Source organism: Mustela putorius, unplaced genomic scaffold (assembly GCF_011764305.1).
Source record: "Mustela putorius furo isolate JIRA1106 unplaced genomic scaffold, ASM1176430v1.1 tig00003845_pilon_pilon_pilon, whole genome shotgun sequence".
Lineage (NCBI taxonomy): Eukaryota > Metazoa > Chordata > Mammalia > Carnivora > Mustelidae > Mustela > Mustela putorius.
In genome coordinates this window covers 53,203,079-53,225,887 of record NW_025421998.1, presented here as the reverse complement: position 1 = coordinate 53,225,887, position 22,809 = coordinate 53,203,079, and the positions used below count along the sequence as shown (strand labels likewise).

Sequence of the window (22,809 nt, the reverse complement as noted above, 5' to 3'; positions counted from 1 at the left end):
TGTTGTTATTGAATTGGTAACACTTATAGACATAATATATACTGTAACAATATACATAATAGTATATAATATATAAAAATAACATCACAAGAAGAAACAAAAGGGAATAGACCTAAAAGAAATAACTTCTATAATTCACTGGAAGTAAATTACTATTAACCTTAAGTTGATTATGACAAGACATACATGGTGAGGTCAAGAGCAACTACTGTGGAAATAACTAAAATAATACAGTGAAAAAATTAACAAAATTAAAATACTACTTTACAAATTAAAGTGCTATATTATATTCACTTAATGCAAAAGAGAGCAGTAAAGGAGGAAGAGAGAAAAAGACATGAGACACAAAAAAAACAAAAAGCAAAATGAAAGACATAAATTCAACCATATCAACAACATCTAATGGATTATACAATCCAATCAAAAAACACATTTGGTCGGATTGGATTAACAAAAAAAAAAACCAAAAAATCAACAGGGGCATCTGAGTGGCTCAGTCATGTAAGAGCCCATCAGATTCCTGGTTTTGGATCAGGTCATGGTCTCATGGGCACTGGATTTAGCCTACATCCAGCTCCACACTCAGCCAGGAGTCTGCTTGAAGAGTCTCTCCCTCTACCCCTTCCCTCACTCTCACTCGCTCTTGCTCTCTAATAAATCAATCTTAAAACAAAAAAAAAACCCAAGATCCAACTACATGCTGTCTACATGTGACACAGTTCACACTTAAAGACAGAAAGATACAGGTAGATTAAAGTAAATCAATTAGGCAGAAAAGCTGTAAGGAAACAGAAGACTTGATAAATTGGACCTAACAGACATGCACAAAGCACTCCACCAAAGAGCAGCAAAATACACATTCTTTTCACGTGCACATAAAATGTTCTCCCAAGATAAATCATACACTAGGCTATGAAATCTCAATAAAAGACAGAAATAATGCAAAGTATGACCACTTTGCCAAGAGAGTAGAAATCAACTATTGGGGAAACTGGAAAATTCCCAGATATCTAGAAATTAAACAATACACTCCTAAATAACCAATGGTCAATAAAGAAAACCATAGTGAAAGCAGGAAATACTTTGAGATGAATGAAGATACATCATACCAAAATTCAAGGGATACATGTAAAGAATACCTAGAGAGAAATTTTTAGCTGTAAATGCCTACATTAAAAAAGATCTTAAATCCCTAACCTTCCATCTTAAGACAATGGAAAAAGCAAATTAAATCTAAATAAAGCAAACGGAAGGAAGGAAATAATAAAGAATAGAGAAGGAACTAATGAAATTGAGAATGCAGAAACAACAGAGAAAAATCAATGAAACCAAAAGCCGATGTGACTTTTTGAAAAGGTCAAAACTGAACAACCCTTTAGGTAGACTGGCCAAGAAAAAAAGAGAAGACACAATCAGAATCTAAAAATCAAAGAAAACTCATCATCAACCTCACAGAAATAAAAAGAGTTATAAAAGAATACCAAGAATAACCAATAACTGTATAGCAATTACTTAAATAACTTAGATGAGATAGATTAAATTCCCAAAAAGACACTAAGTACCAAGACTGACTTAAGAAAAATCAGTCAATCAGAAAAAACCCTTAAGAGTGAAGAGACTGAATTAGTAGTCAAATAAATACCCATAAAAAAAAGCCCAGGACCTAGACAGTTTCACTGGTGAATTCTGCAAAATATTTAAAGAATTATTACCAGTTCTTCCCAAAATTAAAAAAATAAAATAAAAAATGGAGGGAACACTTCCCAACTCATTCTATGAAGCCCCTATTACCCTTACCAAAAGCAAACAAAGACATTTTAAGAAAACAACAAACCGATTACCCCTCATGAACACATGAACACAAAAATCCTTAACAAAATACTAGCACACTGAAAATAGCAATATATAAATTATATACCACGACTAAGTTGGATTTATTTCACAAATGCAAAAGTACTTTAACATCTGACAACCAATATAACACGCCATACTGACAGAATAAAACACAGAAACTACACGATCATCTCAACTGATGCAGAAAAGCATCTGGCAAAATCCAACAACCTTTCATGACAAAAACACAATGAAGTAAGAATAAAAGGGAACTTTCTTAATTAAAGGCATATATGGAAAGCTCAGAGCTAACATCATACTTAATGGTGAAAGACTGGACCCTTTCCCCCTAAGATTAGGAACAAAACAAAGATGTCCATTTTCACCACTTCTTTTCAACATTATACAATAGGCCTGGACAAAACAATTAGGTAAGAAAAAGAAACAAATATCATCCAAAGTGGAGAGGATAAGGTAAAACTATTTCTATTTGCAGATGACATGATCTTACATACAGAAAAACCCTAATGAGTCCACTAAAAAACTATTAGAACTAATAAAAAGAGTTCAGTAAGGTCGTAAGATACAAATCAGTAAACAAAAATTAACTGTATTTCTATAAACTTGCAATGAACAATAAAGAAAAAAGTTCCATTTACAATAGCCTCAAAAAGAATAAAATACTTAGGAATGAATTTAACAAAACAAGTACAGAACTTATACACTGTAAACTACAAAACGGTGTCAAAGGAAATCAGAGATCTAAATAAACAGAGGACAATACTGCTGATCTGGCAATATTCCTCAAGCTGATCTAAAGCTTCCATACCACCCCCTGTCAGAATTCCATCTGCCTTCTTGGTAGAAACTAACAAGCTGATTCTAAAATTCACAGGGAAATTACAACTCTCTCTGTCCCTATCAAGAAAGTAAAAAGACAACTCTCAGAACGGGAGAAACTATCAGCAAATCATATAACTGATAAGGGACTTGTATCTAAAATATATAAAGAGCTATTACAATTTAATTTTAAAAACCTAATAAAGATTCATTCATTCATTTTAGTGAAAAAGAGCACCCAAGCAGGGGGAGGGGGAGAGGGAGAGAAATCCTCAGGCAAACTCCCCACTGAGCGTGGAGCTCCTCACTGGGCTCAATCCCAGGACCCTGAAATCATGATCTGAGCTGAAACAAGAGTTGGACACTCAACTAACTGAGCCATGCAGGGGTCCCACTTTTTTTTTCTTAAAATGGGCAAAAGATCTTAAGAGACATTTCTCCAAAGATATGCAAATGGCCAATGAGCAAAGCACATGAAAACATACTTGACTAAACGACGTCATCAAAAAATGCAAACTAAAACCACACTGAGATACCATTTCACACACGCTAGGAAAGCTATAATCAAAAAGCCAAATTAGAACAAGTGTTGGGAACAACTGGAACTCTCATACACTGCTGGTGGGAATGTAAAAACAGTATAGCTACTTTGGAAAACAACCTGGCAGTTCCTCAAATGGTTAGACTTAGAGTTACTATATGGCTCATTAATTCCATTTGTAGGTATACACCCAAGAGAAATGAAAGCCTATGTCCACACCAAAATTTGTAGTATTTACAGCAGCACAGCAGCCAAAAGGTGGAAGAATTCCAAGTGTCTACCAACTGATAAACAGATAAGTAAAATACTGTGTATCCATACAGAGTATTTGTTATTTGTTCATTTAAAAGAATGAAGTACCAATATCTAATACATGCTATAATATGGATAAAACTTAAAAAATATTACGTTATATAAATGAAACCAGTCACGAATAAATCACATACTATGTGATTCCATTTGTATGCATGTCCAAAATGGCAAATGTATAATGATAGAAATTTGTTCAATGGTTGCCTAGAGCTGGGAGGACTGGAAGATGAGGGGGTGAGGTCTTAGGAATACAGGGTTTCTTTTTGAGGTAATGAAAATGTTCTAAAATTGTGATGATGGGTGCACAGCTATGTGAACATACTAAAAACTAATGAAATGTAGACTGAGGGAATTGTATGGTATGTGAATTTTATATCAATAAAATTAAAATTTTTACACAATAAATGAAACAAGAAAACCATTTTAAGAAGTACAAGGTACATGGCAGGTACTCCACTCCTAGACTAGCTCAATTTAATCCCTGTCATAACAACACTGTATCTCAACTTCATAGTACAAAATTAGTGATATTCTAGTGATCAAAGTACACAGCCAATGGCTTGGTTTTAACTATTTTATGCCTTCCAGAGAGATAAAGTTGGTAATAGAGCATTTACCTTCCTTCTCCTTCCCTACAATTAGGACAGGAACAGGCAACTCTTCGAAGCCTCTTGCCAGGCTGCACCTCTTGATCAGAAGCTTGCTGGCCTTGCTGCAAATGCACTTGTGTGAGTTGGTCAGGACTAACAGCACCTATCGTTGCGTTAGCAATTCCTCCAACTGCTACAGTTACAGGAGCTATGGTGGCTTGTTGGACCTTTACTCCATCTTGTCCTTGCTGCTGACCTAAAAATTGGGGGGGAGGGGGAAAGAGTATTATAATGTTTTCTATTTCTAAAGAAAGGATTAAAAAAAAAATTCATGTGGACATTTTTAAGCTAACATATTTGTTCTAATAGTTAATCTGTGTAAAATACAACAGCAAAGGGGTTGATTTTTACTACGCCAATCCTCCTAAATTATAATATTCTCATTTAAGTAGCTCAGGCTGCCTCTGTATCAGGTTGGTGGGACTATACATAAATCATTTAACCCCCTGATGGCTTTACTTTCTCCATCTGTAAAATGAAGATAATAATATTTGCCACCTACCTACCTCACCAAAGTGCTCTGGGAATTCATGAGTTATTATTTGAAAAGCACTCTGAGATCCTCAGATGAAAGATGCTGTAGCCATTTCCACAGTAAGCAACAGACCCATTCACTCCAAGAAAATATAGGAATGAGAAGTTAACTAAACAAATGATTAAGTTTTATAGATATTTCTCATTCCTCAATAATTTAAAATTAAGCAAACATCTCTTTATTTAGGAATCTTTTTTTTAATTATGCACAGTGAGTTAAGTAGTTTTTTAAAATGTAAAACCATCCATGATTATTACATACTATTGCTATAATCATAAAACAGACATTTTGGGTATTACTACTTTATTCGCTCGTGTAGCTTAGGACTTTACTTCTCAGGTTAGTACATATACCAACTTGGCTTTTTCACTTAAAACAAACTATGATAAATAATATAATATAACCAAAAAAGCCCCATCTACTTTATGGTTTAAACTGACCCTGAAGCACAAGTGAGTATGCCTTATAATGATCCCTTCTTTCATCATGGTTCTTTCTCTGTATTAGGTTTGGAATAGCCGGAAACACCTAATTTATAAACTAATGCTCCCACCTCTGAGAGTTGATGTAAGAATTGAACAAGTTAATTTTTACAAACCCCTTACCACAGTGCCTGGCACAGAACTGTTCATTTGTTAAGCATTACTGCTGAGTTACCAGTGAATTGGGTGGCAACACAAGAATAAAATATGGTAGCAGAAATAAACACGTGAGAATTGAGTGTAAAATAAAAGGGCTTATTTCAAAGCTGCATATGTAATACTTGAAACACACAGAGCAACCAGGAAAAGAAAATTTAGTACATGAGGAAAGAGTACACACTTTCTAAACAAAATTAAACCTCTCATTGTCTCAGCCAAAGTCAGTCTCATTCTCCTGTGTATTCGAAACACTCTGAAACCTTTGGATAGCACCAATAACTATAATACAAATAAAAAATATATGTCTTTTGTACTGTTTTAGTAAGGATACATTTTTTGTTTTTCTACTAAACTTAAATTTCTGATCATTTTTGAATTAACATACTGTGATAGGTAAAGCAACACAAGTAAAGTCAGATGTCGTAAATTCATGTGCCATTCAAAGATCATGCACTTGAATATCCTCAAGCTTCCTCACTTCTTAATAATGCTGACCTCTCTAAAATTTCTGTCTCCCATCTACTTCACAGAGTTCTTTATGAAGATCAAGTTGATTTCCTAAAGGGTAAAGACTTTGTAAACTTTAAAACAATACACACATGTAAAGTTTAATTTTTATATCTCTATGTATCTTCTGAATACTTAATTTTTCCTGCTGTTCATACAACACTAAGTCATTCCTTTCAGGCTGCAGTGGTATTTATTTATTTATTTATTTATTTATTTTTTTAAAGATTTTATTTATTTATTTGTCATAGAGAGAGAAGCGAAAGCAAGCACAGGCAGACAGAGTGGCAGGCAGAGGCAAAGGGAGAAGCAGGCTCCCCGCCAAGCAAGGAGCCCGATGTGGGACTCGATCCCAGGACGCTGGGATCATGACCTGAGCCGAAGGCAGCCGCTTAACCAACTGAGCCACCCAGGCGTCCCCTGCAGTGGTATTTAAAATGTCCTTCATAACATCAAAGAAGTGCTAGGAATCCCCGATCACTGCCTGGTCATTCTTAGATCCTTCCATAGATCTTTAGATCCCTTAGATCCCATTCCTTAGACCATTTCCATGATCTATTTCTCAACCCTTCATATTATGAGCATTTATTTGTTCAACGCCTAAACAACCTGGCAAGTTATTCCAATGAATAGTACTAAGCCAGTCATATTTGAATTTATATATTTAAGCCTGACAACTGTCTGTACTTCTTCACCTAGCTGTCCTACATTGAACTAATCAGTTCAACATAGCTCAGTATTAGTTTCTTTCATTTCCACTGCTACCAGTCAAGTATAAATCACCAAATTCTTTCATTTTATTTTATTATTTTTAAGAATTTATTTATTTGACAGAGGGATACAGCACAAGTAGAGAGAGTGGCAGAGAGAGGGAGAAGCAGGCCCTTGGCTGAGCAGGAAGCCCAACATGGGGCTCAATCCCAGAACCCCGAAATCATGACCTGAGGCAAAGGTAGCCACTTAACCGACTGAGCCACCTAGGTGACCCTAATCACCAAATTCTTTACCAAAGCTTCCAGGTTCCTCAAGTTTAATGCTACACACCCTCAAACCCCATCACATAGTATCAGTCTCTCTCCTGTTCACTCTGCTCCTGACAAACTGGCCTTTTTTTCTAGCCCTCAAACAAATCAAGCTCATTCCCTTCTTGGGGCCTCTGCACATCCTCTCCAGTCTGGGTGGGAATGCCTAGGCACCCAAATCTTTGCACCACTGACTCCTTAGTAATATTCTAAGTTCCTGATCACATCATCTAAAATGGACTACCATTTCTGTATCATCACCAAGTTTCATCTTACTTGGATTAGATTATCTTGTCCTTGTTTAAACTTTTTTGTCTTCACCTCACTTCTGAATGTTAAGTTCCATGAGAACACAGATCTTGCCTGTCATGTTCACTGCTGTCTCCAGCATATGGAACACTACTCAACACACAGTACCCACTCAATAACATAAGCTTACTAAAGGAATGTTTAAAAATGAATACATCTTCAAAAACTTGCTTCTACTAATAATTCTGTTTTGGTAAATGTTAACTATCACTCTCCTTAATACCTATACTTGAAACATTAAAACATCAACTTTTAACTAATGTTCTCCTTTACCCATTAATTACATCCATATGATAGCCAAGTTAAAAGGCACATAAAAGCATAATAATAGCTCTTACATTCATCTTATCTTTCTGTCCCCAGAACCATCACCCTGGTCCAGGTTGGTATTACTTTATGCCTCTACTAGCCTACATGAGACTCACACCTCCTACCTCATCTTTCAAACTGTTCCCAGAAAATCTTATAATGCCGTTCTGATCATATCACTTCCATGCTCACTAACTTTTAGTCATTTCCCATCAGACAAAGTCTGGCATTCAAAGGACTCCACCACAAAGACCTAACTCCTGGCTCGCAGACTTCCTCCTTAACAGTCAAATCCAATGTGTATTTTCTCACTGCTGCATTTGACATAATCAACCATTCTGTTCTCCTTAAAATTTGACTGAATGAGCTATTAGCTCCTTACATTCTGAGAAACCCCTTTCTCTCTGTTAGCCATTATAAGCATTTAAATCTAGGCTTTTATGACATTTTTAATATTTTAAAAGATTTTAAAGTAACCTCTATATATACCCAACATGGAACTCAAATTCACAACCTGCAGATCAAGAGTCACATGCTCCACTGACTGAGCTTGCCAGGCACCTGTGTCATATATTTAAAAGATTTATCCACACTTGTTGCCTTTACTCCTCATTTCCCATTCTCTCCTCAAACTACGAAAACTGTATGGCCAACCCATCACTCTACTAAAATCATGACAATCAGAATTAACAATTCATAATTTGTAAACCCAAAGATACTCTTTGATCTTGTTTCAGCTCTCTGGAGCATGTGAAGCTGTTTATGCTACACTCTCCTCGAAATGCTCTCTTTGTCCTTCACTGGTAACTACTCACCACTGGTGTTCCTCCTATTTCTCTAACCATCCCCACACTGATTTTTTTTTTTCCAGTTTTCTGAATTTTCTTCCCATTCTCACTCTCTCCTTGGGTTATCTCATGTACTTTCATAAATTTTACTACTATGTGTGAGCTGATGGCTCTCAAATCTGTATCTTCTGCTTAAATCACTCTCAAGTGTCATACTCTTACTGTCATCTGGCAGGGAATGTGTCCAACAGATTTCTCACATGCAATGTGTCTAGGAATCAGACCAATTATCCTACTCTCGTAAACTAGCTCCTTCTCACTGCCCAAACTGAAAACTTGAAGCCATTCTTAACTCTCCTCCATCTCCTTCTACCCCCACAATAGGAGCTATCATTTTATAATTAGCTACTGGATGCCTATCTGTTATTTTACCTACTCCTCACATCCCTGTAGATTGAGTACTGCTGTCCCTATTTAAGTTAAGAAAACTAAAGTTCTGAGGGCACCTGGGTGGCTTAGTTGGTTGGGTGTCTGCCTTCGGCTCAGGTCATGATCCCGAGGTCCTGGGATCAAGCCCAACATCAGGCTCCCTGCTTAGTGGGGAAGCCTGCTTCTCCTTTCCCTCTTCCCCTACTTGTACTTTCTCTCTCACTTACTCTCTCTCAAATAAACAAAATTTCAAAAAAGAAAAGAAAAAGGAAAACTCAAGTTCCAAGAGGTACATAAAACACCCAAGGTCACAAAACAGGTAAGTGACAGAGCTGGGATTTGAATCCAGGTCTAGAGAACTCCAGAAGCTATTCTTTCCCCTGCATGCATTACTTATAATATCAGCAGTCCTTGTTGAGTATACCTCTTCAAGGTATCTCAGATTTGTCCATTTTCTCCATCCTTATTGCCTATACATTAGAACAGGTTCTTATCACCATTATGCCAGTTCTGCCCTTTCCAATTTCATAATGCAGATGCAAATCTAGTTCCCCAATGAGTCTTCAATACATTCACAGTAAAGTCAACATTTCTTGGCACAGGATGTAAAAAAGCTCTTTATAATCTAGCTTTTGCTTACTTTTATAGCTTCATCTCAGGAATCCTCCACCATCCCCAATCTCAATATCAGCTACACTGAACTCCTACTTCTAATGTTCCATGCTTAATTGTCTCTGAGCCTTTGACTTATGTAGCCAGTATCCATCATATTTTCCCATTCCAAATCTCTATCTCTGTTGGTCTGACGAAAGCTCAATTCATCTTACAGAACTCAGTTCATGTGTCATTCCCTTTGGGAAATCTTCCTGACAGGTGTCCTTCTGAATCTAGGTCAGAAACCTCTTCTTTCTTTTTTCATAACATCCTGTGCATAAATTTCATTATATCAATGGGCAAACTACATGGTGAACATATACTGTAAATGTTTGTTTTGTCTTCCCAAGAGATCGTATACTCTTGTCTCTGAGGAGCAAAATACAACTCCCGTTTTTTCCATTCCTAAAAATGGATTGCCTGAGAATGCTAAGACTTAAGAAAAAATGACTGGTCCATGTGTTAGTGGATGTTGTCACTGTTTTGAGTTGAAATTATGAGTACAGAAATTTTTCCTCAAGTGTCACTTTTTTTTATAGGGTAAGCTGGGTACAGGATGACTTATAAATTAGACAATGAAATCTGTATCAATAAGACCACTATTTTACTTATAATGCAATCTGTAAAGTTAGGACTACAAAAAAAGTAAGCACACAAAAAAGCTGTTACATAGGAAAAGCAGTTGGTTTGTTGCAATGACTTTGCGTTCAATTTGTCAAGGAAAAATTAATAATAATAAAGATTTAAAAAATAAAAGAAGCTGTGCCAATGATAGTGCTGATGAAAATGGGAAAGACAAGTAATTACAGAAACAAACTATACATAGTTACTAAAATGTCTGAAGAATAAATTAATGCCCTTTTGAAACTCTAGTCTGTAAAATTTCTGTTACCACATAATCTTAACATATAACTCGAGATTTCTTGGTGCTGTAACTATGCAAACTATGCATCATGATGGAATGGAGAGTGACCCTTCTTATCTTTTCCTTACATGCTATCAGAGGTAAAAACAAACAAACAAAAAAAACATTCCAAGGCTGCTTGGAACAACCAGGCCATCTTTCCTATTCCTTTCCTTATTTGTTCTGCTCCTTTTTTTTTTTTCCCCCAAGTACAAAATGTGGGCCAAGGGTAACGGGCACCAGTTGTTTGGTAGGTGACATGATATTAGGTCACTAGATACTCAGGAACATCTAGAATGGGTATTTAGAAGAAACTCTGTTTCGTGCACATTTTCCTTGAGCAACAGCAAGAGTGGTCTTTTGCCTCAAAACAGTACTAAGAGACTTGAATTTAAGCTTAAAGTAAGAAAGGAATGTAGATCTAACTAGTAAAGAAAAACAGCATGTTCCATAAACTGTAACCTAGTTCTCTGAATTTTGAGACAGGGGGCCTACACCTAAGCCATAAATGTATTACTCTTACTTGAGTTTCAGTATATTTAGCTCCGTAAGAGACCTTAGGGATTGAATTAGAATCTGAGTATTCCTGGTTTCTCTTATTAGATACCCTCTCATGCCATCACAATATTAATCACAAGTTATTTCTAACCAAAGCTGCTCAGGACAGAGGGCCTCTGTGTGGTTTTATGTCCTTTGGCTAGCAAACTTCGCGGCACACTGGAAGTACTCGATGAATGTTTCTTAAATAAAGTGAATGGCAATCTAAAATCCATATAAACACAACAAGATTTCTTATTAAAGTAGGCCAGCAGCAGGTTACAAAGCTACTAGATGATACCTAGCTTGCAAAAGACCCGTTAACATGGGTGGCAAGACAGTAAGAAAAAGAGTTAGGTGGACATATACCACAATTATCTCCTGCTTCATCGATATGGAGCTCAGATCACTTAAGTGTACATCCCAAAGTGTAAGTCAGAACCTGCCACTGAAACTACTGTGTTTCTTTTCTCTCACATTCATTCTTTAGCCTGTGACAGGTGTTAGGACATTCAGCAAAACCTGCTGTATAATAGAATATATTTTAAAAAATAATTATAACCAACCTTGACATTTAATGAAATGGGCCCAGATTTCTTCCTTTCCACATATTTCGAAGAGGGTAAATACAATTTAGTATTACAGATACATACACTTTAAGTTTTTTCTTCTGATTTTAACAATGCATACTTACCAGAGAAAAATATTAAAGAGAAAATAAAATCATGCATATATTTATTACCCAGAGATTATTACTATTACCATTTTGGTGTATCTGCGTCTAATCTATTCTGCATTTTGATAATGATGCAACACTCCTGCATAAACAATCTGTTGTATTCTGTTCTTTTTTACTTATTTAATAGTGTAAATGCTTCCAAGTTATTACAAATCCTTTTAAAATAGTATAATGATTGTATAATAGTCCATCATACACATATACCAGAACATACAAAACCCTTACCCTGGTATTCAACATTAAGGTTATTTTGAAACACACAAGTAACCCAGAGCTATATAAATAATAAGCAACTTGAACAAAAATATTCGTTCTTATTACTTCCAAGAGATGAAGGCCTGGAAGTGAGATTACTAGGTCAAAGGATATGGAGACACTCTTAAAAGACTTTACATACCCATTAAAAAACCACAGGAGCATATATAAAGAGCTACATTCATTTGAATTTCCACTAGAAGTATACAAGAGTACTTTTGCATCTCATGCACAAGAGAAATTCCAGTAAGATGAAAACAAAAAAAAACCTTTAATAGACAAAAAATTGATATCTCACTATGCTTTTTAACAGAAGTGATTCCAATTCCTGCCCTTAATATTCTATATATCATGAAGGTGCAAGTCAATCCAATAAGATAAAATAAATAAATGAGGAAGGGAACTCTAGAAAATTGACAAATTATTAGAACAAATAAGACATTTCAGCAAGACTGCCAAATACAAGATAAACATAAAAAATCAACAGCTTTCCTCTATAACAGCAATTTTCAATTAAAAAAAAGAAAAAAATTCCATTTGTAATAGCAACAATAACCACGAATACCCAAGAATCAATGTAATTAGAAATGTGCAAGTCTCATGCAGAGAAAGGGGAACATTCTTACACTGTCGGTGGGAATGCAAGCCAATGCAGCCACTCTCGAAAACAGAATGGAGGTTCCTCAAAAAGCTAAAAATGAGCTACCCTATGACCCAACAATTGTACTACCCAGCAACTGTACTACTGGGTATTTACCCCAAAGATAAAAATGTAGCGATCCAAAGGGGCACCTGCACCCCAATGTTTATAGCAGCAATGTCCACAACAGCCAAACTATTTATATAGAGTCCAGATGTTCATCAACAGATGAATGGATAAAGAATGTGTGTGTGTGTGTGTGTGTGTGTGTGTGTGTGTGTGTGTGAGAGAGAGAGAGAGAGAGAGAGAGAGAGAGAGATGGAATATTACTCAGCCATTAAAAAGAGTGAATCTTGTCATTTGCAATGACCAGGATGGAACTAAAGGGTATTATGCTAAGTGAAGTAAATCAGAGAAAGACAAATACCATATGATTTCACTCACATGTGGAATTTAAGAAACAAAACAAATGAACATAGGGGAAAGGAAGGAAAAATAAAATAAGATGAAAATAACAGAGGCAAACGGTAAGAGACTCTTGGCCATATGAAAGAAAATGAGGGTTGCTGGAGGGGAGGGTTTAGCAGGATGAGGTAACTGGGTGATGGACATTACAGGAGGGCATGGGATGTAATGAGCACTGGGTATTATATGTAACTGATGAATCACTGAACTCTGTCTCTGAAACTAATAATATACCTTATGTTAATTAACTGAATTTAAATAAAAAAAAAAAAAAGAAATGTGCAAGTCTTGGGGAAGAAGACATAAAAAACATCAAGTAAGCCCTGAATAAAAGAAATGTATGTTCTTACAGGGAAGATTCCTTATTATAAATGTGTTAATTTTTCTAAAATCAACTCATACAAACACAATAATAAATTAAAATAATAAATTTTCCAAGAAACACTACTAACTGATTTAACATGTGAAAGATCAGGCAAGACAATTCTCAAAAAGTAAAATAGTAGAATAAAAACGTATTACAAAGCTATAGTAATTAAAAACAAAGTAATAATGGCTTAGAAAGAGAATTAGCAACTAAAATACAGGTTCTAAAATATATTCATGTCCATATGAGATTTCAATTTATGATAAAAATGATGTCTTAAATCAGAGGGAAAAGAAGAAATTTATTTTGGCTTGGGACTACTGGCTATCTGGTGTGCTGTGCGGATGGGAGTGGGGTGAGAAAGTTCAGATCTCAATCTGACACCATTCATGAAAGTAAACTGCAAACAGGTATTTAAAAAAAAAAACTGAAAGTAGAAGCAAAATAAAACTACAAACAAAAAATATTAAAAGAAAATACAGAAGAACTACAGGGTTTACTTTCTTTCTTTTTTTTAAAAAAAGATTTTATTTATTTATTTGAGAGTAAGAGAGAGAAACAATGAGAGAGAGAGAGAGCGCACGCACATGGGAAGGGGGAGGGTTAGAGGGAGAAGCAGACTCTCTGTCCAGCAGGGAGCCTGATGCAGGACTCAATTCCAGGACTCCGGGATCATGACCTGAGCCAAAGGCAGTCACTTAACCAACTGAGCCATCCAACCTACAGGGTTTTCTTAAGCAAGATTCTAAAACAAAGAAAAATATTGATAGACTTGATCATTATCAGAATTCTGTAATTTTTAAGACAAAGATACAACTTTACCTATGTATCTTCACCTTTGCTTAGATCAAAACCTGTTGAATAATCCTTATTCTTGATTCCTGTCTTTCTCTCATACTTTATTCCCTACCCTGTTGAGTGCTCCTTCAAAACAGATCCAGGATCCGACCACTTCTCCACCCCACTCCACTACTTGCACCTTATTCTAAGCTAGTTAATCCAAGCTTTTCTCCTGCTTGACTACTCTAATTGTTAACTGCCACCACTGCCCTACTCCATAAATTCACTCTTAACATAGTTCCCAGAAAAACAGTGTTGCTTCTCTACCTAAAATCCTACAGTGCATCCTACTGTATTCAGAGCAAATGCCAAAGGCCTTATAATCACCTATGAAGTCCTATACATAAACTATACATACACCCATCACCTCTTCAATCTCACGCTCTGGCTCCTCCTTATCATTCCTTGAACACACTAGGCATAATCCCAATTTATGGCCCTTGAACTCAGTTCTTTCGGCCTAGAACAGTTTTGCCTCAGCACATGTATGTTCAACCTTCTTACTTCTTTCAAGTCCTTATTCTAGTATCATCTTCTCCATGTGTTCTATACCCAGAATGCTCTATTTATAACAGTTATGGCCTTCCCTCTCCAGCAATCCTGTTCTGCTTAGCTTTTCTTTTTCCAAAGACTATGAAAATATGAATACATTGTATCTGTATTTAGGACAGTAAAAAAATCAGAAACTACCTAAATAGTTATAAATTGGGGAATACTTGAGGAACTGTAAAATAGTTAACACTACAGCAATGTTGTGTAGTAGTTAAAAAGAATGCGAAAAATCTTTACATACAAACCTAAGAGAGATCTCTAAAACATATGACTGAGTTAAACAATCAAAGTTCCTGATGATTACATTACAAGCATTACAGATATCCTACAATGATATTCACACGTAATAAATAAAAGGGAAAAGTTCTGAAAGGACATGTGACAAACTGATTAAGAGTGCTTACTTCCAAAAGGGTATCTGAAGAATGGAATTAATCAGCAGGAGCTTTTTAAGCTTTACTTACCCTAGGTACATTTTTAAAAACTAAAAAGACAATGTTTCCATGTATTATTAACATAATTAAAGATTTATCTTAAAAGAAAAAAAAAGTGGGTAATTCATAAGCCCAATATGGCATTTCATTATTGCTTTTATCTGCATTTTTAAAAATTTCTAATGGAGCTGAAATGTTTACTTGCTATTTGAATACTCTTTCTGAATTAAGTGTTCATGTCCTTTGCCATTTGTCTACTTGGATTCTCCTTTTGAATAGCTCTACTTATTAAGGAAACTTTGTCTTATTTGTTGAAAAAGGAAAACCAAAGGAAAACCAAAGGAAAGAGGGCTTGGTCAATCCCTATGAAGTCAGCTATAAATGACATTTAAAGAAATTATGACTCCATAATAACATTTAAAAGGAAGAGAAACATGAGGGGCAAGTAGAAATAACAAAATGAAGGTACAATCTTACCATCCACTTCCTTCAACTATTACTGATTTAATTCTTTTAGCATTTCCTACCAACCCTTTGAAGTAAACAGGGCAGTTATTAATATTTCCACATTATTGATAAGAAACAGACTCAAAATAATCCAACTGGCACTTACTTCTTATAAGAAAAAAAAACATTTTACATATTTTTTTCTCAGAGTGAGCACCAGGTAACATTTCTGTGTAGGTAAAATAGACCCACAAATTTGAAAAACAGAAAGATCTATCTTTTTTAAAAAAATTAAGCCAACTATCAATTCAACTAATAATTCTAAATTATTCTGAAAATAATCTACTTAATAATAATGAAGCAACAGGTTCATGATGCTACTTTAGGTATATGTGTTTCATAGTTGTGTTTTTTACACATAGACTAGAAATCATGTTTATCTACTAGAACTAATCAGAAAAAAACAAAACTGTTTATTTCTATAACAAAACTTGCCACAGAGGGCCAGGGAGACTTCTTACTTTTTTCTTTCTTTCTTTTTTTTTTAATTTGACAGACAGAGATCACAAGTAGGCGGAGAGGCAGGCAGAGAGAGAGGGGGAAGCAGGCTCTCTGCTGAGCAGAGAGCCCAATGTGGGGCTCGATCCCAGGACCCTGAGACCATGACCCGAGCCAAAGGCAGAGGCTTAACCCACTGAGCCACCCAGGTGCCCTAGACGTCTTACTTTTCTGAATAATACTAAAATGATTCTCAACTCAGCCTATTTAGGTTTATCTCCTCTAGAGATTAATTTGGTGTCTACCTAAACAAATCTAAGGGCCTTTAAAGTTATAAACAGGAAAAAACAGAAGTCTCTGTATAGGGGCACCTGGTGGCTCAGTGGGTTAAATCCTCAGCCTTCCGCTCAGGTCATGATCTCAGAGTCCTGGGATTTAGCCCCACATTGGGCTCTCTGCTCGCACGCAGGGAGCCTGCTTCCCCCTCTCTTTCCCTGCCTGCCTCTCTGCCCACTTCTGGTCTCTATCTGTCAAATAAATAAATAAAATCTTAAAAAAAAAAAAAAGCAGCAGCAGCTGGTTTGCTTTATAAGACAAGGAGAGTGTATATTCCTAAACATAAAAAGAAAACCAGGTATGTCTAGGGGTAGAGGACAGGCGGGAGAAATGCGAAGTGACTGCTAATATGACTGGGGTTTCTTTATGAGGCTAGGAAAATGTCCTAAAATTAGACTGTGGGGATGGTTGCACAACTCTGTAAATACACTAAAAACCAGTGAATGTAATTTTTAACTGGCTGTCCTCTATAAGAATCAAACCTCGGGCGCCTGGGTGGCTCAGTGGGTTAAGCCGCTGCCTTCGGCTCAGGTCATGATCTCAGGGTCCTGGGATCGAGTCCCGCATCGGGCTTTCTGCTCAGCAGGGAGCCTGCTTCCCTCTCTCTCTCTCTCTCTCTCTCTCTGCCTGCTTCTCCATCTACTTGTGATTTCTCTCTGTCAAATAAATAAAATCTTTAAAAAAAAAAAAAAAAAAAAAAAAAAAAAAAAAAAAAAAAAAAAAAAAAAAAAAAAGAATCAAACCTCAAGAAAATTGTTCTAAACAGGGGTAACTAGAAAAAAAAGTACTTTTTCTGGTTCTGAATCTTTTCAAAATAATGGTTTTCAACGGGAGATAATTTTGTCTTTTAGGGGATATCTGGGAATGTCTGGAGACATGTTTGGTTGTTGCAACTTGGTGGATCATTACTGGTATTTAGTGAGTAGAGGCCAGGGATGCTGCTAAACATTTTACCATATACAGGACAAACCCCCAAATCAAAGAATATCTGGCCTAAAATGTCAATAGTGCTGAGATTAAAAAACTCTAATTAAACTAAGCTCCCAAAGAGCTAACGTTTGTGGCTCTCATATTATTAATATCTTTATAAACAACTATAACCAAAATTGAAATGACAAAAAATTAAAATATGGCACATTTGTATGATACCCATAAAAACTATAAAAAACCATATGAGTGTCCACTAAAAAACCCAGAAACTACATGACTGAATTAAAGCCTTTACAAAGAGAGTAATATAAATTTGGGAATGGGCTTTGAGAGCTTTGACAAATGACTTGGATAGATTGCATATTACAGTGTCAATACAAAAAATAATATCCTAAGTTTGGAAATTATGCTCATTAGTTACAAAATACTTCTTTATTCAAAAAGCTATAACAAGTGTTTCCTACAGAAGAACTATAACTTGAGAATATTAAGAAATAACTTAGTGCTGTCTGCATTCTTTAAATGAAGATGAACCATATCACCCAATGACTTCCGAGACTATTTACACATCATGGAACATGTAAACCAATATCAAAATAAACATTTTAAACTAATATCAAGTTTCTGAGTAGGCACAACAGACAGTTTAGCAAAGCATATAAATTTAACAAAGCTTTGGAGTCAGGCAGGCCTGTCTTTGAGTTCTAATTCTCTCTACAGTTCCTTTTTTTGAGGACCTCAGAGTAGTGGGAATTAACTGAGATAATGTATGTAACACACTTATCGCGATGCCTGCAGTAAGATGAACACTCGAGAGAAATGTGAACTCCAATACATTTGAAATTACATAATTTATTAAGTACAAATAACTATAAGAGCCATTCAGATTTTTATAAGTCTTAGATCTTTGAAGGAAAACTTAGGGTACAAGTAAGATTGATTCATTCAACAAACATTTCCTGAGTACCTGCTGTGTGCTTAACACTGCTGGGTAAATAAGATGTGACCTGAAACTCTCGCCTGTAAGGGAGACAAGCAAATAATTGTAATATGTACAACAACAACAAAAAGCACAAGATGCTTAAGTAGTACAGAAGAAAACAATTCACTGTCAAGAAGAAACATGAAGGCTTCAAGGAAGAGAAGAAACCACTAACTTATGGAGAGTAAAAGCAAGTAGGAAGGCCACAGGAATAGTATATTTAAAGGCCTAACTCTGGGACGCCTGGGTGGCTCAGTTGGTTAAGCCGCTGCCTTTGGCTCAGGTCATGATCCCGGGGTCCTGGGATCGAGTCCTGCATCAGGCTCTTTGCTCAGCAGGGGGTCTGCTTCTCTCTCTGCCTCTGCCTGCTGCTCTGCCTGTTTGTGTTCTCCCCCTCTCTCTCTGACAAATAAATTTTAAGTAAATAAATAAATAAATAAATAAAAAGAGGCCTAACTTTGAGACAACATGCCCGCAGAGTTAAAGTTCAAAGAAGTGAGGCACTAAAGACAGAATTGGAGGCAGATCAAGAAGGATCTTATTCAATTTCTTAAAGCAGTGACTTTTGGGGGAAGTTGAGGAGTGGGTTCTTATTAAGGTATCATGCCCATCCCTCCCACTTCAGACTATTCAGACAATACCTGCCATATAATAATCACTTGTGTTTACTGAATTTACTAAGTGGCCAGAACTGTACTCAACTAGTTTACACTTAACTTTGTTATCTAGTGCTCTATCCTAAAGCTTTGAGAGATTATATAAACTTCACTGTCTCGTAGCAAAGCCAAGCCCTCTACTCATCTATAGGCTATACCATTCTCCCTAGGAACCACAGATATTATTTGGGCTTTAGAGGCAACTGGGTTATAAATGGTTTTAAGTAGGAAATTAATGGATTCAAATCCACATTATAGATACAACACTGCCAACTGCTCTGAATGGAACAGAATATGAAGTTCTATTCATCATTTTTAAATAAGACCTGTAGAAGATCTACTGTATCCTCTATATTACATTATAGACATGATTAAATCAGTGTGCTTATATGATCTTAGATTAGATAGGAAAGTTGCTTTGACCAAAAATATGCATAAATTCAAGATGTGGGGTTTTCATTATCTTTTATTTAAAAAGTGACTAGGTCAAGCTTGACTTACAGGCCAAACACCTCTTAAAATTAAGGATCAGAAATTCAACAATGCCTAATACACAGTAGGCTGCATTTCTAGAGCAAATATCTCAGAGGTATACGTGGGCAAAACCTGCTTATCAATTCTGACTCATTTAGACACTGCTCTCTGTTGAGCCTCAAACCAGGAAGGAAAGGCAATTCCAGTCACTTAGAATCTGCTCCTGATGAGGGGTGGTAGGTGGTACTTAAGCTTTTTTCTTCCCATTTCAAGTCCCAGAGAAGTTGCCATTATTTATGAAGAGCAGATGTGGTCCATGAAGAGCAGATGTGGACATTTTTGAAAATGTAGCCTAAACTTCTTTGATACTTATCAAATTCAAGAAAGTTTAAAGAACTAACATATTCCTAACAGAATGGATACACTTACAAGGGATATCTAAGCAGACTTAAGAAGCAAGCACACAGAATGCCGATTTTAAGAAAACAGACACCAAGTGGACTCTAAACTTTCTTTACTATATAACCCCAACAGTAAAAATATGCTAATTTTACAATCTATTTATTAATTACATGCATACAGTAAGTGCGTATCTATGCAAACATTGTACTATAACACAAGAAGCAGACATTTGCAGTTATTTGATTAGAAAAATAAACTCTAATATTTTCTTTCTACTTCCTGTTTTGGAGATCAATGTCCTTCCAAACAACATGAATAAGATATAAACAGAGAAGTATTAAAAAACAAATAAAACCCAACTAGACACACACTGGCAAAAGTTTACCCAGGGAAACTGCTAAAATCTCACACTAAGGCTGCTCAAAACCCACTGTATTGATATGGTTTGAGATGGTTATGATTTGATTTTGAGATCTATCTAAAATGCTAAGGAAAAAAAAAAAAAAACAGTGTATCCATGAATATGGAGAACAAACTGATGGCTGCCAGAAGGGAGGGGGATGAAGACACTGGCAAAGTGGGTGAAGGAGAGTGGGAGGTACAGGCTTCCAGTTATAGAATAAGTCACGGGGATGAAAGGTAGAGGATAGGGAATATGGTCAATGGCGCTGTAATAGCGTCATATGGTGACAGACGGTAGCTTTAGTTGTGGTGAGTATAAACCCTAATGCATAGAGTTATCTAAAGAGCTGTAGGAATCACCTTGTTGTATACCTGAAACTAATATAACACATGTGTCAACTACACCTGAATAAATACCTAAGTAATAAAAGCAGCCCAGTCATCACAGGAGATGTCACACCAAAATTTGAGGACATTGCTAAAATAAAATCAGCATGTAAAATTGCTTATGACAAAAAGAAACATTAAAATAGTCAATGAGAAAATAATTTTTCCTACAGAATTTCATAAGCAGCATTATAACTGAAGTTTAATTTTTTAAAAGATTTTTATTTATTTGACAGAGATCACAAGTAGGCAGAGAGGCAGGCAGAGAGAGAGGGGGAAGCAGCCTCCCTGCCGAGCAGAGCCCGATGTAGGGCTCAATCCCAGAACCCTGAGATCATGACCCGAGCCGAAGGCAGAGGCTTTAACCCACTGAGCCACCCAGGCGCCCCTACTAAAAAGTTTAATTTTAAGATGTTCTTCTTGAGGGAATCTAATTACATTTTGAATGTCTGGTTTAGAATATGGGAAAACCCAACAAGAAGAATTTATCACTATTTATTGTTAACAATCATATTAAGGAAAAACACTAACTGGAAGGAAACAGTATCCTAGTTACTAGATGTAGAAAGATGGATACAGCCTCAATTCCAAGGAAAATCATAACCACATCAGGCACTGTGTTAAGCACTTCCACTATTTCACACATAACCTGCTGAGACAGGTTATTACTCCAAAAGACTATCTACCCCCTAATGCTCTGATTCCATGCTCACCAATTAATTCTGATTATTACTTGGTCTCTCAGGTGCCTTGATACCAGGACTAGATTAACAGCATTCTGGTAATTGGAGAGATTTATCTCTTAGCTTATATTAGAAAGAAAAAACAGTATTCTACTTTATAAGTCAGCCTCTTGTCAATCTTGATTTTATAAAATGATTTCTCTAGGATCTAAACCTGAAAACCAGTCTTAAAATTTCAAAGCTGCAAAAACGAAATCATAGATTATTTTGACTCTATCACAGAACACTTTAGGAAACCATACTCTAAAAGAGGGAAAGTACCTAATCATCTTAACTACCAACAATTACATGCGTATGCACGCACTCACATACATACACTCTTCAATGATGCAATAATAATAAATCAGTTTAAAAGCAGGCTGACAACTTTAAAAGTTTATATGACCAAGTATAAATAGTTTTCAAATTACGCAGAAACATACAAAATACATTTTGAGTCATAAGGATTCAATGCACCTATATAAGAACTCTGGGAAAACAATGGTAGGGACCCCCTAATTAATGCCACAGCAACTACTAATACCCTAGTGTCATGAGAAAGTTAAAAGACCTCCCTAAATGCCTAATTTTAAAAATATGACACTGGTTTTTAAATAAATTTAAGTGTGTCCCACTCATTTCCTAAAGCCCATGTTCCACAGAACACCTTATGTATTTTCTTATATTTAACTTGTAGCAGTACTGTTCCTATGATCTACCACCGATAATGATTTTTTAATAATAAAAATATCTGATGTGGGGCACCTGGGTGGCTCAGTGGGTTAAAGCCTCTGCCTTCAGCTCAGGTCATGATCCCAGGGTCCTAGGATCCAGCCCTGCATTGGGCTCTCTGCTTGGCAGGGAGCTGCTCACCCCCTCACCCCACCTCCCACCCTCTCTCTCTGCCTACTTGTGATCTCTGTCGAATAAATAAATAAATAAAATCTTAAAAAAAAATTCTTCCTTAAAAAAAAAATCTGATGTTACTTTGTAATAAAAATTCACATTTTCAAATAAAACAGTTTCCTCTAACACTACTTGATTATAGAATATTAGGCAGTTCTTAGGGCTACAAATTAATAACTGGCAAACAAACAAAAGGACTCAATTTGTATTTTTCCTCTTCATAATTTAGAAGGTTGACACACAAATAATCCAACATAAAAAGCAGCTGCACTCCATGTATTCAGTTCAATTTACTACAGTAAGTGTTTACTGAGTGCCTCCCATAGATGAGGAATACACAGATGAGTAACACAGGAGTTGGAGAGAAAAGCTCAATCAAAACAAAGACATACACTTGTCTTCAACTCCTACTTATTTCTATTTCTATTTCTATTTATTCTGGTCTTAATCCAAATTAAAGGTCAACTCTTCTCAACTCTTTGTCTACACAGGGAAAAGTTTAGTTACAGAAACCCTTCCCAAGAGGCAAACAATTAACCAGAAGGATCTGAAGATCTCCTTTAA

The 22,809-nt window shown here is 36.0% G+C and overlaps 1 protein-coding gene across 3 annotated transcripts in view; it reads right to left on the bottom strand.

Moving 5' to 3' along the window:
* SP4 (Sp4 transcription factor) overlaps window positions 1–22,809 on the bottom strand; it is a 93,521-nt gene that overhangs the window by 33,687 nt on the left and 37,025 nt on the right. For all 3 annotated transcript variants that reach the window (XM_045062768.1, XM_004743366.3, XM_004743367.3), the window contains exon 4: window positions 4,144–4,372. In XM_045062768.1, coding sequence (XP_044918703.1) covers window positions 4,144–4,372 — 229 coding nt within the window. The remainder of the gene's footprint in view (window positions 1–4,143; window positions 4,373–22,809) is intronic.